Source organism: Schistocerca serialis, chromosome 5 (genome assembly GCF_023864345.2).
Source record: "Schistocerca serialis cubense isolate TAMUIC-IGC-003099 chromosome 5, iqSchSeri2.2, whole genome shotgun sequence".
Taxonomy (NCBI): domain Eukaryota; kingdom Metazoa; phylum Arthropoda; class Insecta; order Orthoptera; family Acrididae; genus Schistocerca; species Schistocerca serialis.
Genome location: NC_064642.1, coordinates 577527120 through 577542264, shown reverse-complemented (window position 1 = coordinate 577542264; position 15145 = coordinate 577527120). Strand labels below are relative to the sequence as shown.

The following is a 15145-nucleotide window of genomic DNA, read 5'->3' as shown; positions in this document are numbered from 1 at the left end:
TGTTAGCATTTTCATCACACCCGCCAGTCTTGTTCTAATGTGGCTAAATGCGTCACTTGTGGCAGGGACGCCCATGAGAGTGACTGTCCACCTCCGCCTCCTCGTTGCGTGAGCTGTCAGGGTGACCATGCAGCGTCCTCCCGCGACTGTGCCATCTACAAGGATGAACCCTGTATACAGGAAATTCGGGTCAAAGAGAAAGTGTCCACCTCGGCTGCTCGCAAGCTATTTGCTAATAGGAAGCCCACGCTGCTCCCAGCGGGGAAATACAGTACTGTCATCACCTCTCCTCAGACTACCATGGAGGTGTCGACGCAGACATGCGATCTGACCTTCAGCACTACGGTTGTCCGTTCAGCCAGTGCTAAGATCGCCCGGTCAATGTCTCCTCTTCCTCCTGCCACCCCTAAGACACAAGCACCTTCATCAGCTTCTGCCAAGACTAAGACCCCGAAGTCAGATGCACGGGCCTTCAAGAAGGAACTGTCCCGTGAAGACTTCCTACATACCTCGAACTCCCAGCCATCGACCAGTACTTCGACTAAATGACCTTCCAAGAAGGCTCATAGGAAGCAAAGTTCTCCTTCTCCGCCATGGCGCATTTCTTCTCCTGCGCCACCCAGCGGTTGCCGCCCCAGGCCGTCATCCGATTCGCCTGGCCGCACCGCTGGTAGCCGAACATCTGGCCGTTCACCGGTGGAGGAAGCTCCCCCTCCCGGCCATCTTAACAAGATGGCCGACGAACCTATTGAACAAATGGACGATGACTCTCCGCCTATTGATAGCAGCGGCAGTGCTCGCTCGAAGCCAGGCCCTCAGCGGCCTTCGAGGTGACTCCTTCTTGCTTCTCCTTTTCCTTTTTCTTCTCACGATGGCACTTCTTCATTGGAATATTCACGGCATTCGCTCCAACCGAGAGGACTTAAAGTTGCTGCTACACTTGCACTGTCCGCTCGTAGTAGCTCTCCAGCAAAGTTGCTGCTACGCTTGCACTGTCCGCTCGTTGTAGCTCTCCAGGAAACGAAGCTATGCCCGTGCGATCAAATTGACTAGGCACACTATGCCTCTGTGCGTTTTGACCTACCCCCTGTGGCAGGTATTCCGGCTTTTGGGGGGTTATGTTGCTGGTCCGGGATGATATTTACTATGATCCCATCACATTGCACACCGACCTGCAGGCAGTTGCCGTCCAAATTACTCTTCCCACTTTTACATTTTCCATTTGTACCGTTTACACTCCATCGTCGTCTGCCGTTACCAGGGCAGATATGATGCAAATTATTGCTCAGCTGCCTGCACCATTTTTGTTGACTGGAGACTTCAATGCCCAGCATCCCCTTTGGGGCTCTCCAGCATCCTGCCCAGGAGGCTCCCTGTTAGCATACCTTTTCAACCACCTCAACCTTATCTGCCTCAATACTTTTCTTTCGGAGATAACTCACACCTATTCCCATTTAGACCTCTCTATATGTACTACCCCACTTGCACACCGGTATGAGTGGTACGCACTTTCTGATATGTATTCGAGCGACCACTTCCCTTGTGTTATCCATCCCCTGCATCATATCCCCTCTCCATGCTCAACTAGTTGGAACATCTCCAAAGCAGACTGGGGGCTCTTCTCTTCCAGGGTGACCTTTCAGGATCAAACCTTCGCAAGCTACGATAGTCAGGTCGCACACCTCATGGAAGTCATTCTCACTGCTGCTGAATATTCCATCCCTCACACTACTTCTTCTCCACATTGCGTACCGGTCCCCTGGTGGCCCGCAGCATGTAGAGACGCTTTACGTGCTCGTAGACGTGCTTTACACACCTTTAAACGCCACCCTACGAAGGCGAATTGTATCAATTATAAGCGATTACGTGTGCAGTGTCATCGTGTTATTAAAGAAAGCAAGAAAGCCAGCTGGGCTGCTTTCACAAGCACCTTCAACAGTTTTACTCCTTCTTCTGTTGTCTGGGGTAGCCTGTGCCGGCTACCTGGCACTAAGGTCCACTCACCATTTTCTGGCTTGACGGTCGCAAATGACATCCTTGTGGCCCCTGAGGATGTCTCCAATGCCTTCGCCCACTTTTTCGCAGAGGTTTCGAGCTCCGCTCATTACCACCCTGCCTTCCTCCCCCGAAAACAGACAGAGGAGGCAAGGCCACCTAACTTCCGCTCCTCGAATCGTGAAAGTTATAATGCCCCATTCACCATGCGGGAACTCGAAAGTGCACTTGCCCAGTCACGGTCCTCCACTCCAGGGCCTGATTCTATTCATATTCAGATGCTGAAGAACCTTTCTCCTGCGGGTAAAGGTTTTCTTCTTCGTACTTATAATCGCATCTGGATTGAGGGTCATGTTCCCACATGCTGGCGCGAATCTATTGTTGTCCCGATTCCTAAGCAGGGAAAGGACAAGCACTTGCCTTCCAGTTATCGACCCATCTCCCTTACCAGCTGTGTCTGTGAGGTGATGGAACGAATGGTTAACTCTTGTTTGGTTTGGCTGCTCGAATCTCGATGCCTACTTACCAATGTACAATGTGGATTTCGTAGGCGCCGCTCCGCTGTTGACCATCTGGTTACCTTGTCGACCTTCATTATGAATAACTTCTTGCGGAAGCACCCGACCGTGGCTGTGTTCTTTGATTTGGAGAAGGCTTACACCACCTGTTGGAGGGCGGGCATTCTCTGCACCATGCATACATGGGGCTTTCGTGGTCGCCTCCCTCCTTTTATTCGTGCCTTTATAATGGATCGACAGTTCAGGGTACGTGTGGGTTCTGTCCTGTCCGACACCTTTTGCCAGGAGAATGGGGTGCCTCAGGGCTCAGTGTTGAGTGTCGCTCTCTTCGCCATAGCGATCAATCCAATAATAGATTGCCTCCCAGCTGATGTAACAGGCTCCCTTTTCGTGGACGATTTTACCATCTATTGCAGTGCGCAGCATACATGTTTCCTGGAGTGCTGTCTTCAGTGTTGTCTTGACAGTCTTTACTCCTGGAGTGTCGCCAGTGGCTTCCGTTTTTCTGCCGAGAAGACGGTCTGTATTAACTTCTGGCACTACAAAGAGTTTCTCCCACCATCCTTACGTCTCAGTCCCGTAGCTCTCCAATTCGTGGAGACATCAAAATTTTTAGGTTTTACATTTGATAGGAAACTTAGCTGGTCTCCACATGTCATATTTGGCTGCCTGTTGTACCCATTCTCAAAATGTCCTCCGTGTTCTCAGCGGTACGTCGTGGGGAGAGGATCGAACCGTCCTACTTCATCTATATTGGTCGATCGTCTGCTCAAAGCTGGATTATGGGAGCTGTGTATACTCCTCTGCACGGCCATCCATCTTACGCCGCCTCAACTCTATACAACATCGGGGGTTACATCTTGCGATCGGGGCATTCTATACTAGTCCCGTCGAGAGTCTTCATGCTGAAGCCGGTGAATTGCCACTAACCTACCGGCACTATATACTGCTTTGTCGGTATGCCTGTCGGCTATTGTCAATGCCCGACCACCCATCCCCTTATTTTGATGACTCTCTCGACTGTCAATACGGGTTGTATGTATCTGCCCTGCTACCCCCTGGAGTTTGCTTTCATCGCCCCCTTCAGCACCTTGATTTTTCACTCCCTGCAACCTTTCGAGTGGGCGAGTGCCAAACGCCACCTTGGCTCCAGTCTCTGGTTCACGTTCACCTTGACCTCAGCTCGCTCCCAAAGGAGGTTACCCCAGCTTCGGTACACCGCTCCCAGTTTGTCGAACTTCGTTCGAAGTTCATTAATATGATCTTCATTGATACAGATGGCTCTAAGACCAATGACGGTATTGGGTGATCTTTTATTGTTGGGGCACACAGTTTCCAATACCGGCCCCATGGCCATTGTTCGGTCTTCACAGCTGAGCTATTTGCCCTCTGCCAGGCTGTTCTTTACATCCGCCGTCACCGACATTCTGCTTATGTCATCTGCTCTGATTCCCTGAGCGCCATCCAGAGCCTCAGTGATCCGTATCCGGTTCACCCTTTCGTGCACTGGATCCAACGCTCTCTTCAGCAGCTGGCGGACGACGGTTCTCCGGTTACCTTTATGTAGGCTGCTGGCAATGTCGGTATCCCGGGGAACGAAGCTGCAGATGCCGCGGCCAAGGCTGCGGTCCTCCAGCCTTGGACAGCTTCTTGTTGTGTGCCTTCATCTGATTTTAACAGGGTCATTTGTCAGCGCATTTTATCGCTGTGGCATGTCGCTTGGGCTACACTTACGGACAACAAGCTTCGGGCCTAGAAACCTCTTCCCACAGCTTGGACAACCTTTTCATGCCCTTCTCGCCGGGAGGAGGTCGTTTTGGCCTGGTTATGAATCAGTTGTTGAAAGAAAGAAATATAAACCTTACAATGTACTTTTATATGGCCTACTAAGATGACATTTATAGAAAACTATATAGTTGCAGAATGCAGTAATGGCATATTGTTAATCACAATGTTTTAATCTAGAACAGATAAATCTGAAATCTGGAGGGTAATAGTGTGACGTATTTGATACATATTTGGGTTATAATTCCTGTAGCTGTTTATTTGCAGTTCCACGTTTTTCATTGTTATAGTATATACTTCATAGTACTGACTCGTATAAGCAAACAACACAAGGAAAACATATAGACAATAACATTCAAGCAAAAATCCCTTTCAAAATATATTTGTTGTTGTACTCCCATGTCACAGCTGCAGAATAAAAACAAAATATAACATTTTATTGTATCACTAAAATGTACATTCTATGCCATATGAATGTTTTCTTTGATGGAAAAATTTTGAAGTGTCATTTCACATAAAAATCATGTTAGTGTAAATGTGATACTCTGTTATGTCTTTTGTGTTCTTCTTAATCATCTCCTCTTAGAAATTAGTCTGTGTGTTTATTTATAGTTTCTTATCTATTTTCAGGGAAGTATGTCCCTGCTGTATCATATACAATTCACACTCAGAATCCAACTGCAAAACTACAAATTAATTTCAAAGGTAAGTAGTAATAAGCCTTCTGTTTTGCAGTATGCTATTATGCTTCCTTCCACACACACAATACTTTTGTGAGTGCTTGCTTGCCTATTGCAGGACCCCAGCCTTCACAGTGCTACTTCCCTTTCTGTGCTGCAAGCCTATATGTCCACTATCCCTTTCCCCCTCTGTCTTTCCATTGGATGGTCATCCTGATGCAGGCCCCGCTTGGACATAAAACCTGATTTAGGATCCTAGTTTTCCATTTCACTTCTGGCACTCTCTACATCTTTTCATTAATAAATATATGGTCTTAATTGTTGGGTTCAAACTTCCACAATTTTTCCAAATTTTTCAGAAGTGTGGATCGCGCACGGAAGACCACCCAGTGTGGTGTCTGTTCCACCTTCGTGCCTACCTTTCCAATAAGGTAGTATGTCAACACCCAGCCTGGTACACATACCATTGTGTGTTTGTCAAGTACCAGCACAATGGTAACCCTCTGACCATGCAAAGATCACACTGTTGGTGCCTGAACTGGAAACTCCCCATGCATACCAAGGAGTATGTGCCTGTCATGACTGGGGCACTGGTGCTCTGATTACTGGCCCTTCAGTCATTCCTGAGGCTTGGCAGCACCCATGGGGAAAGTGCTCGTTTGGAGTGGGTGGCACCACGGCAGATGACTTGCATATGAACTGGATGAAGCTTTCTCCCACTGGTGGTCATACGGCCTCATCACTCTTCAGAATGAAAGAGCTCGTTCAATGCGGAGACACGCGACCCCAAAATGTTTCCTTCCCTGGCTATACCTTGGGAGGACTATAGGGCTAAGTGACAAGCAGAGAAATACTCCCTTCCCATCCTCCCCCCCCCCCCCTCCAAACGTGGTTTGCACAAAGACAGACAAAGATCCTGTTTTGGCTACAAAGCCTTTAATCTTTGTAGAGAATATAGAGGACAAGTTTGAGAAAGTTGCAGCCATCTCCAAAATGAGGAGTGGGTCCGTTTTGATTAAAACATCATCCACTTCCCAGTCACAAGCATTGCTTGCTTGTGATAACTGGATGACTTTCCAGTGACTGTCACTCCTCTTATAATCTAAATATGGTTCAAGGTATCCTTTTTCCATTATGACCCACTATTGCAGTCTGATGATGAGCTATGCACCAACCTGGAGTGATGGGGTGTACATTTTGTCTGTTGTGTTCATAGGGGACCAAGGGACAATAGGGTCGCTACTGGCACCTTCATCTTGGTCTTTGAGGGCTAATCATTGGCTGAAAAGGTCAAGAAGACAGTATACCAATGTGATGTGAAACCTTATGTCCCCCCTCCACCTCCTCTCCTCTCATGTGGTGCTTCAGATGAATGAAATTTGGGCATCTGTCTTCACATTGCAATGTCAGCTCAGTCTGTAGGACAGTGGATGATAGTTGCATGTGAGTGTTCCTTGTGCCCCTCCCCCTGTCAGTGTCAGTGGTGGAGAGCACCATTCTCCCTGCTCACCAGACTGATTATCTTTCAGAGAGAAAAAAATAACAAATATTCAACAGCTGTGGGGTCTTCAGTATCACCCTCCTTGTATGTTGAAAATTTTCACTTGTACTATTGTTCCTCTAGTGTGGGTGTTGCTGAACACTGACTGCAGGGTGCCATTTGAATGGTTCAGTCACACTCCCTCACCCATGGCTTTCGGTTTTCAGCCACCAAGGTTCTTGTCGTGCACTTCTGTCAATTTTGTACTGTTCATCCACAACCAGAGCCTTACCTTGATGATCAGTTACTCAATGCGGTGGAGACTTATTACTTTTTGGGACTGGTTGGCATGATCGACATGGCTTCTCATTTCCACCAACTTAAACAAAGGAGCTGGTTATACTTTAATACACATTGTAGCCCCAGCAACATTGGCTGTGTTGCACACTGCTCTATCCTTCTGTGGCTTTACAAAGCCCTGACCCTGTTCTGTCTTAATTATGGCAGTATGGTACATTGTTTGACACTGCCCTCAGCATTGCAATCAGTGGATCCCATACACTACTTTGTGGTCTGACTTGTAACAGAAGCCTTTTGAACCAGCCCTGTGAACAACCTAATAGCAGAGACTGGGATTCCTCCACGCTGGATGAGGTGCCAATAACAGCTACTCAGTTATGCTATACACATTTGCAGCTCCTCTTAGCATCTGAACTACTGTCTTTTTTCCTAGTTGGGAGTTCCACCTCCCACAACAGAGACTCGGAACTGGGTTCCTAATTGCAGTTAAACTACAGTGTCTCTGCTCTGAACTCACTGTTCCCACTGTCACCTCTTGTCAGGGAACATTCGCGTATGCTCCCATGGCACGTACCTTGACTTGTCTCGATTTATCCTTTGAACCAAACGATTCAGTTGACCCCATGATTTTTTGACACCTGTTACTGGTTGTCATCAAAGCATTTCTGGGATTCAGAAGTGGTTTACACTGACAGCTCAACAGTCCCGATGGATGAACCATTTTGCATACACACATGCAAGGTGCAGTGAACGACGCTCCCTTTCAAATGAATGTAGTGTCTTCTCTGCTGAATTGGTGACCATCAAATGGGACCTTAGCCAAGCTTGTTCTTGCACCAGCAAGATGCTCCTAATCTACAGTGACTTCTTGAGTAGCTTTTGGGCTATAGGCTAGTACTACCCTTGTCACCGATTAGTCACTACTATCTGGTATTTTCTTTCTGACCTCCATCAAGTGGGATGGCCAGTCATCTTTATGTGGACCCCTGGACATGTTATGATCTCAGGAAATGAACATGCCAACTAGTTGACAAAGTTTACTGCAAGGATGTAAATTTTGGAAACTCTACGCCTTCAATTGATGGCAGTCTGAAACTTGGAATGGTCTGCCCTCTACTCCCCAAACAAACTGAAGGTCATAAAGGAGACGACAACCCCATGGCAGTTTTCTCTTCATGCTTGTCACAGGGAATCCATTGTACTGTGTCAGCTACACTTTGGCCACACTTGGCTGACCCACAGCTGCTTCCTCCGATGTGGGGACCCACCTCACTGCTGGTGTGCTGCCCGCTTGATGGCGGCCCGCATCCTACTTTACTGCCCAAATTTGGCCTCTCTGTAATAATATCTTAAACTTTGACATGCTACCTCTGATATTAGTGGACGACACCAGGGTAACTGACTGGGTTTTACATTTCATCAGTGAAGATGATTTCTACTCATCTCTGTGAGGTGGGGCATTTTGGCCTCATTGACCACTTGAGGGGCTGGAGGGGCACACCTCACCTGGTCTGACCCAGGGGATTCCTGGTGGCCCTTGCTGGCTGGTCTGGCCTGATTCGTACCCTTCCCACCTTTTTATTTTTCTTATTCTTTTATATGTGCTTTTTTAAATGTTTTGTCTTTCCTAAAATTTTATCATCTTGTCTGCTCTGCTCATTTTCTTGTGGTAACAGTGGTCAAGATAGAGCTTGTTGGAGAGGGTGCATCTTCCACCATATACTATGCCCTGGGAACCTCCAACAGCATTCTGGGCAGACAGCTCACCCACCTTACTCCCTCTCACTCGTCTCCTATTTCTTGCTTTAATCTCTGCCTCATTGTATCTTGATTATTATTGGCCTTCCCAGGATTTGCCTTTTGTATCCTTCCTCCTAGAATTATTCCTGGTTTGTTGCATATATGATGAAGGGATTGATGATATCACAGTTTGATCCCTTTAACTAAAAAAAACAAAAACCAATACATTCATATGATCAGTGTTATGATCTACAAACTTGCTGATTCTATTTATACTGTGACACATATCAGAATGGGTAAATGAAACCAAATATTCACCTTATACCTCTTCAGGGACCTAGGGATTCTTCCTTCTGTGCCTACACATTTACTTCCCAATGGTCTTTGTGGTTAATAATAAGAGTGAATTTTGGATGAACTGTGAAATGCATGATGACTATGCTTGGAAATAAAACAAAAGTAGAATATGCATCCCTATCTAGAGTCCAGGATAGAGGCAGTATACAGACATTGGACTGTGTTCTGTGTAAAGTTACATAAATGCTTTGTTTGAAGTATCAAATGAAAACAGCAGTTAATAATGTAATACGATGAGTGGGAGATTGACACAAGTCATTTGTTTTAAGCTCACGTGACAAAATGGTAGTCACCTTCCTTCAAAGAGGCAGTGAAATAGCGTTTATGTGCTGATTAGATATGTGTGGAACTGACATGCTAAGGTGTGTTAACATGCAATTGGAATCAATGGCAGAGACAAGCTATTTTGCATGAATGTCTCCATGATGACCCTTAAAAGAAGTAGTTAAAAAATTTCATGGTGTAGCAACAGGACTGTCCAGTATGCCTACAAGGAATGGAGTAATACTCACTGCCATGTAACATGATGTAACAACAATGATTTTAAAATTATTTCAACTGATAGGGATATGAGAAAAAGTATCGTGCTTTATCAGTGACAATCAGTTTCAAACCCAATATGAATTGTTGCTGTCAGTGGCTGCAGGTCCATCTCAGCCAGTCTCTAAGCAAATACTGTGAAGGGAACTGGATGCAGTTCACATCTTAAGTTGGATACCTCACAAAAGGCCATTACTCACAGCCATATGGAATGCTGCCTGTCTTCAATGGGCCCAAAAGCACAGACTGGACAGTAGCTAATTGGGTGCATGTATTGTCGTCTGATGAGTAAAGATTTTGCTGCTTTTCAAATGATGAAGGCCATCAATTGCACTTATGGCCCACCAGGCTGTTTAACCTGCAGTGTTTGATGGGTGTAGTACAGGCTGCAAAGGATTGTGATTTTCTGGTGGTACTTTTTTACCATCAATTTGACCCACTCATTCAGTTTACTGGAAACAAGGATGTCTATTTCAACATTCTCGGTAACCAGGTGTGGCCCTTATTTCTGCATATTCATGGTAGGTATGCTGTGGACACTCCCATCTAAGATACCAGCAGTGTTCACAGGGCTGTAAGCATAGGTTACTGATTTGACAAGCACTCTGACACCATACTGCACCTTGACTGATCTGCTAAATCACCTGAATTTAATCTCCTAGGTCAGGCTGTTCCAGCTTGTCGGCTCTGTTGTGAGCCACGGAGCACTCCCTGCTCCAGGAAGCCGTGTCGCTCGCTGTAACCATTGAAGTGGGCCGGCATGCCGGCACGTGGCACGGCTGGCTGAGGCAGGTGGCAAGGCAAGCGTTTTGATGTGCCAGCTGCGGCTTACAAGATCGACAACCTCATACTCTCATTGTTACTCCTGTCCTACGTTTGAAGAACTTCCTTTCACATGCCTGTAATCTGCTTACATTTTCTTCATTATCCATGTTTCAGATGCATAGGTCAATATTGGGATTTAGTGACTTATATACATCACTTTGTTGCTGTTTTGTGCGACGTCTTTGTTCCAAATCAGGCTCCTAACACTTCGCAGAAATGCTTCTGCTGTATACCACATTCACTGATCTCTTTCTCATTTCTTCCACTTTCCTCTATCACACTTATCAAATACTTGACACTTTCCACAGTCTTCAATAGTTCACCTCCAGTCCTTATTCTGCATTGGTCTATCTTTCTTTTTAGTTTTAACCAGAACCTCACATTTGTTTACATTAAATCTCATCCTATACTGTCTCACATATTCTTCTCAAGCATCCAGCTGTTCCTGAATCTCCCCCTCCTTATTACCCCAGATCATAAAGTCATCTGTGAACACTGCTGGTTTCATCTTGTCTTCTCCACAGTACATTTCGTTCACTCTGTTTGTTGCCTTTTTTTCCATTTTTCTTGTATAGTGCTGCCCCGTCCTTTCTTGTCCTCTCTATAAAATTGCTTCTCTATATCGAGAAAGGCCATCACAAGGACTTCCCCAAGTTCATGGAGGTGCTACTGGAGCTGCTTCACAACAGATGTGAGGTCTACAGTTGACCTCCAATGTCTGAAGTCATTCTGTTCCTCTCTGTTCTCGACCCTTTTTCAGATTCTGTTGTCCAAGATCTTTTCATATACTGTGGCACAGTTTGGTATGAGTGACTCCCATGTAGTTTCTACAATCCTTACTATTCCTTTCATGAACATAGGGACAATTAGTGCTCTCTTTCAATCTTCTGGAATCTTCTTCTGATTCCACACCACCCTCATTACATCTACGTCTACATCCATACTCTGCAAGCCACCTGATGGTGTGTGGCGGGGAGTACTTTGAGTACCTCTATCGGTTCTCCCTTCTATTCCAGTCTCGTATTGTTCGTGGAAAGAAAGATTGTCGGTATGCCTCTGTGTGGGCTCTAATCTCTTTGATTTTATCCTCATGGTCTCTTCGCGAGATATACGTAGGAGTGAGCAATATACTGCGGTGAAGGTATGTTCTCGAAACTTCAACAAAAGCCCGTACCGAGCTACTGAGCGTCTCTCCTGCAGAGTCTTCCACTGGAGTTTATCTATCATCTCCGTTACGCTTTCGCGATTACTAAATGATCCTGTAACGAAGTGCTCTGCTCTCCTTTGGATCTTTATCTCTTATATCAACTCTATCTGGTACAGATCCCACACCGGTGAACAGTATTCAAGTAGTTCAAGTAGTGGGCGAACAAGTGTTCTGTAACATACTTCCTTTGTTTTCAGATTGCATTTCCTTAGGATTCTTCCAATGAATCTCAGTCTGGCATCTGCTTTACCGACGATCAACATTATATGATCATTCCATTTTAAATCACTCCTAATGCTTACTCCCAGATAATTTATGGAATTAACTGCTGCTTCCTGTTGCTGACCTGCTATATTGTAGCTAAATGATAAAGGATCTTTCTTTCTATGTATTTGCAGCACATTACACTGCTTCTACCTTGAGATTCAATTGCCACTCCCCGCGCCATGTGTCAATTCGTTGCAGATCCTCCTGCATTTCAGTACAATTTTCCATTGTTGCAACCTCTCGATATACTACAGCATCATCTGCAAAAAGCCTCAGTGAACTTCTGATGTTATTGACAAGGTCATTTATATATATTGTGAATAGCAATGGTCCCACGACACTCCCCTGCTGCACACCCAAAATCACTCCCACATCGGAAGACCTCTCTCCATTGAGAATGACATGCTGTGTTCTGTTATCTAGGAACTCTTCAATCCAATCACACAATTGGTCTGATAGTCCATATGCTCTTACTTTGTTCATTAAACGACTGTGGGGAACTGTAACAAACACCTTGTGGAAGTCAAGAAACACGGCATCTACCTGGGAACCCGTGTCTATAGCCCTCCGAGTCTCATGGACAAGTAGCGTGAGCTGAGTTTCACACAATTGTCTTTTTCGAAACTCATGGTGATTCCTACAGAGTAGATCTCTAGTCTCCAGAAAAGTCATTATACTCGAACTTAATACGTGTTCCAAAATTCTACAACTGATCGACGTTAGAGATATAGGTCTATAGTTCTGCACATCTGTTCGATGTCCCTTCTTGAAAAAGGGGATGATCTGTGCCCTTTTCCAATCTTTTGGAACACTTCGCTCCTCTAGAGATCTACGGTACACCGCTGCAAGAAGGGGGGGCAAATTCCTTCGCGTACTCTGTGTATCCCTCTCTCATCTGCTTCGATATCTACCATTTTGTCATCTGTGTGACAATCTAGAGAAGGAACTACAGTGCAGTCTTCCTCTGTGAAACAGCTTTGGAAAAAGACATATAGTATTTCGGCCTTTAGTCTGTCATCCTCTGTTTCAGTACCATTTTGGTCACAGAGTGTCTGGACGTTTTCTTTTGATCCACCTACCGCTTTGACATAAGACCAACATTTCTTACAATTATCTGCCAAGCCAGTACATAGAGCTTTACTTTCGAATTCGTTGAACGCCTCTCGCATAGCCCTCCTCACACTGCATTTCGCTTTGTGTAATTTTTGTTTGTCTGCAAGGCTTTGGCTATGTTTATGTTTGCTGTGAAGTTCCCTTTGCTTCTGTAGCAGCTTTCTAACTCAGTTGTTGTACCACGGTGGATCTTTTCCATTTCTTATGATCTTGCTTGGCACATACTCATCTAATGCATATTGTACGATGGTATTGAACTTTGTCCACTGATCCTCAACACTATCTGTACACAAGATGAAACTTTTGTGTTGAGCCATCAAGTACTCTGAAATCTGCTTTTTGCCGCTTTTGATAAACAGAAAAATCTTCCCACCTTTCTTAATATTTCTATTTACGGCTGAAATCACCGATGCTGTAACCACATTATGGTCACTGATTCCCTGTTCTGCATTAACTGTTTCAAATAATTTGGGTTTGTTTGTCACCAGAAGGTCTAATATGTTATCACCATGAGTCAGTTCTCTGCTTAACTGCTCAAGGTAGTTTTCAGATAATGCTTTTAAAAAATTTCACTGGATTCTTTGTCCCTGCCACCCGTCATAAATGTTTGAGTCTCCCAGTCTGTATCTGGTAAATTAAAATCTCCACCAAGAACTATGACATGGTCGGGAAATCTACTTGAAATATTTTCCAAATTTTTCTTCAGGTGCTCTGCCACAACAGCTGCTGAGCCAGGGGGCCTATAGAGACATCCAATTAACATGTTTGAGCCTGCTTTAAATGTGACCTTCACCCAAATTATTTCACATATCGGATCTCTGTCGATACTATTGCACTTTTTATCATTATAAACACGCCTCTCCCTTCACCCCTTCACTGTCCAGCCTGTCTCTGCAGTATACATTCCAATCTGAGTTTAGAATTTCATTACTGTTTACATCTGGTTTCAGCCAACTTTCCGTCCCTAGTACTGTGTGGGCATTGTGACCGTTTATTAATGAGAGCAGTTCTGGGACCTTTCTATAGACGCTCCTGCAGTTTAATATTACCACATCAGTATTGTTATTCCCTGTTGCTTTTTGCCTACTACTACCTTGTCACATCTCAGGAGGCGTCTTGTCGGGCCTAGGGAGGGAATTCTCTAACCTAAAAATCCCACATGTACTCCGCTACCCTTGTAGCCACTTCCTTCGTGTAGTGCACGCCTGACCTATTCAGGGTACCCTACATTTCTCCACCCGATAGTGGAGGTCGAGAAATTTGCACCCCAGATCTCTGGAGAATCATCTGAGCCTCTGGTTTAAGCCTTCCACTCGGCTCGAAACCAGAGGATGATGATTTGTTCTGGGAATGATACTACAAATAGTTAGCCCAGATTCCACCCCGCGAGCGAGGCCTTCACCAACTCCGCCAGCCACCTGTACGAACTGAGGAATACCTCTGAACCCAGACGGCAGGAGTCATTGGTGCCAACATGAGTAACAATTTGCAGTTGGGTGCACCCAGTGCTCTCTATCGCCGCCAGCAGGTTCTCCTCCACATCTCGGATGATACCCCTTGGCAAGCAGAGAGAGTGAACACTGGCCTCCTTCCCCAACCTTTCCGCTATTTCCCTAAGCGGCTCCATCACCCGCCTAACAATGGAGCTCCCAATCACTAATAAACTCCTCCCCCCGTGTGCCTGCTCGGACCTTGCTGAAGGAGCGGCCACATGTTCACTCACAGGCAGAGCTTGCAATGCCACACGGCCAGCCTCCACATTGATCCTCCACCTTGTGCGACGCGAATGCCGCTGAACCCGCCACTCCCCTTGGGGGGAGGGTGACCCAACCACACCTGGTACCCGTGAAGATCTCTTGACAGCAGGGACCATGGATGAAACATGTAACACCTGGGGTGTACCATGCGATGCACCAGACTCCCCACTGCCGCTACACTCAGAAGCAGCAGCCTGAAGATGGCTGACCGCGGCCATCAGCACGTTCAGCTGTTCGCGAACAGTGGCCAGCTCCTCCTGCATCTGTACACAGCAGTCACACATCCTATCCATCCTAAGAAATCAACAATTTACTGTAGAGAGTTAATCAACTTTTAACTAGACTGCTAATTCACTGAAGGTGGCTGATAGCTGACTAAACTGTGGTTACTAGACACTTCTTGTTGGAAACAATGAAAATAAGCACTACCTGTCTCTGGACTGTATTCAAAACAATCACGAAATCTATGGAACACTATTACTAGTACTCAAAAATTAAAGCTTCCTAAATGCAAAAAACACATGGAAAAAGAAGTGACAAGTAAGAAAAACACAGTCAATACTTAAATTTACGTAGCTTGC

At 45.6% G+C, this 15145-nt stretch overlaps 1 protein-coding gene across 1 annotated transcript in view; it reads left to right on the top strand.

The window, feature by feature from the left end:
• The window catches only part of LOC126481024 (venom serine carboxypeptidase), a 139816-nt gene that overhangs the window by 55013 nt on the left and 69658 nt on the right, over positions 1-15145 (top strand). Inside the window, exon 4 of the mRNA XM_050104487.1 lies at positions 4929-5003. Within this exon, the coding sequence (XP_049960444.1) occupies positions 4929-5003 (75 nt within the window). The remainder of the gene's footprint in view (positions 1-4928; positions 5004-15145) is intronic.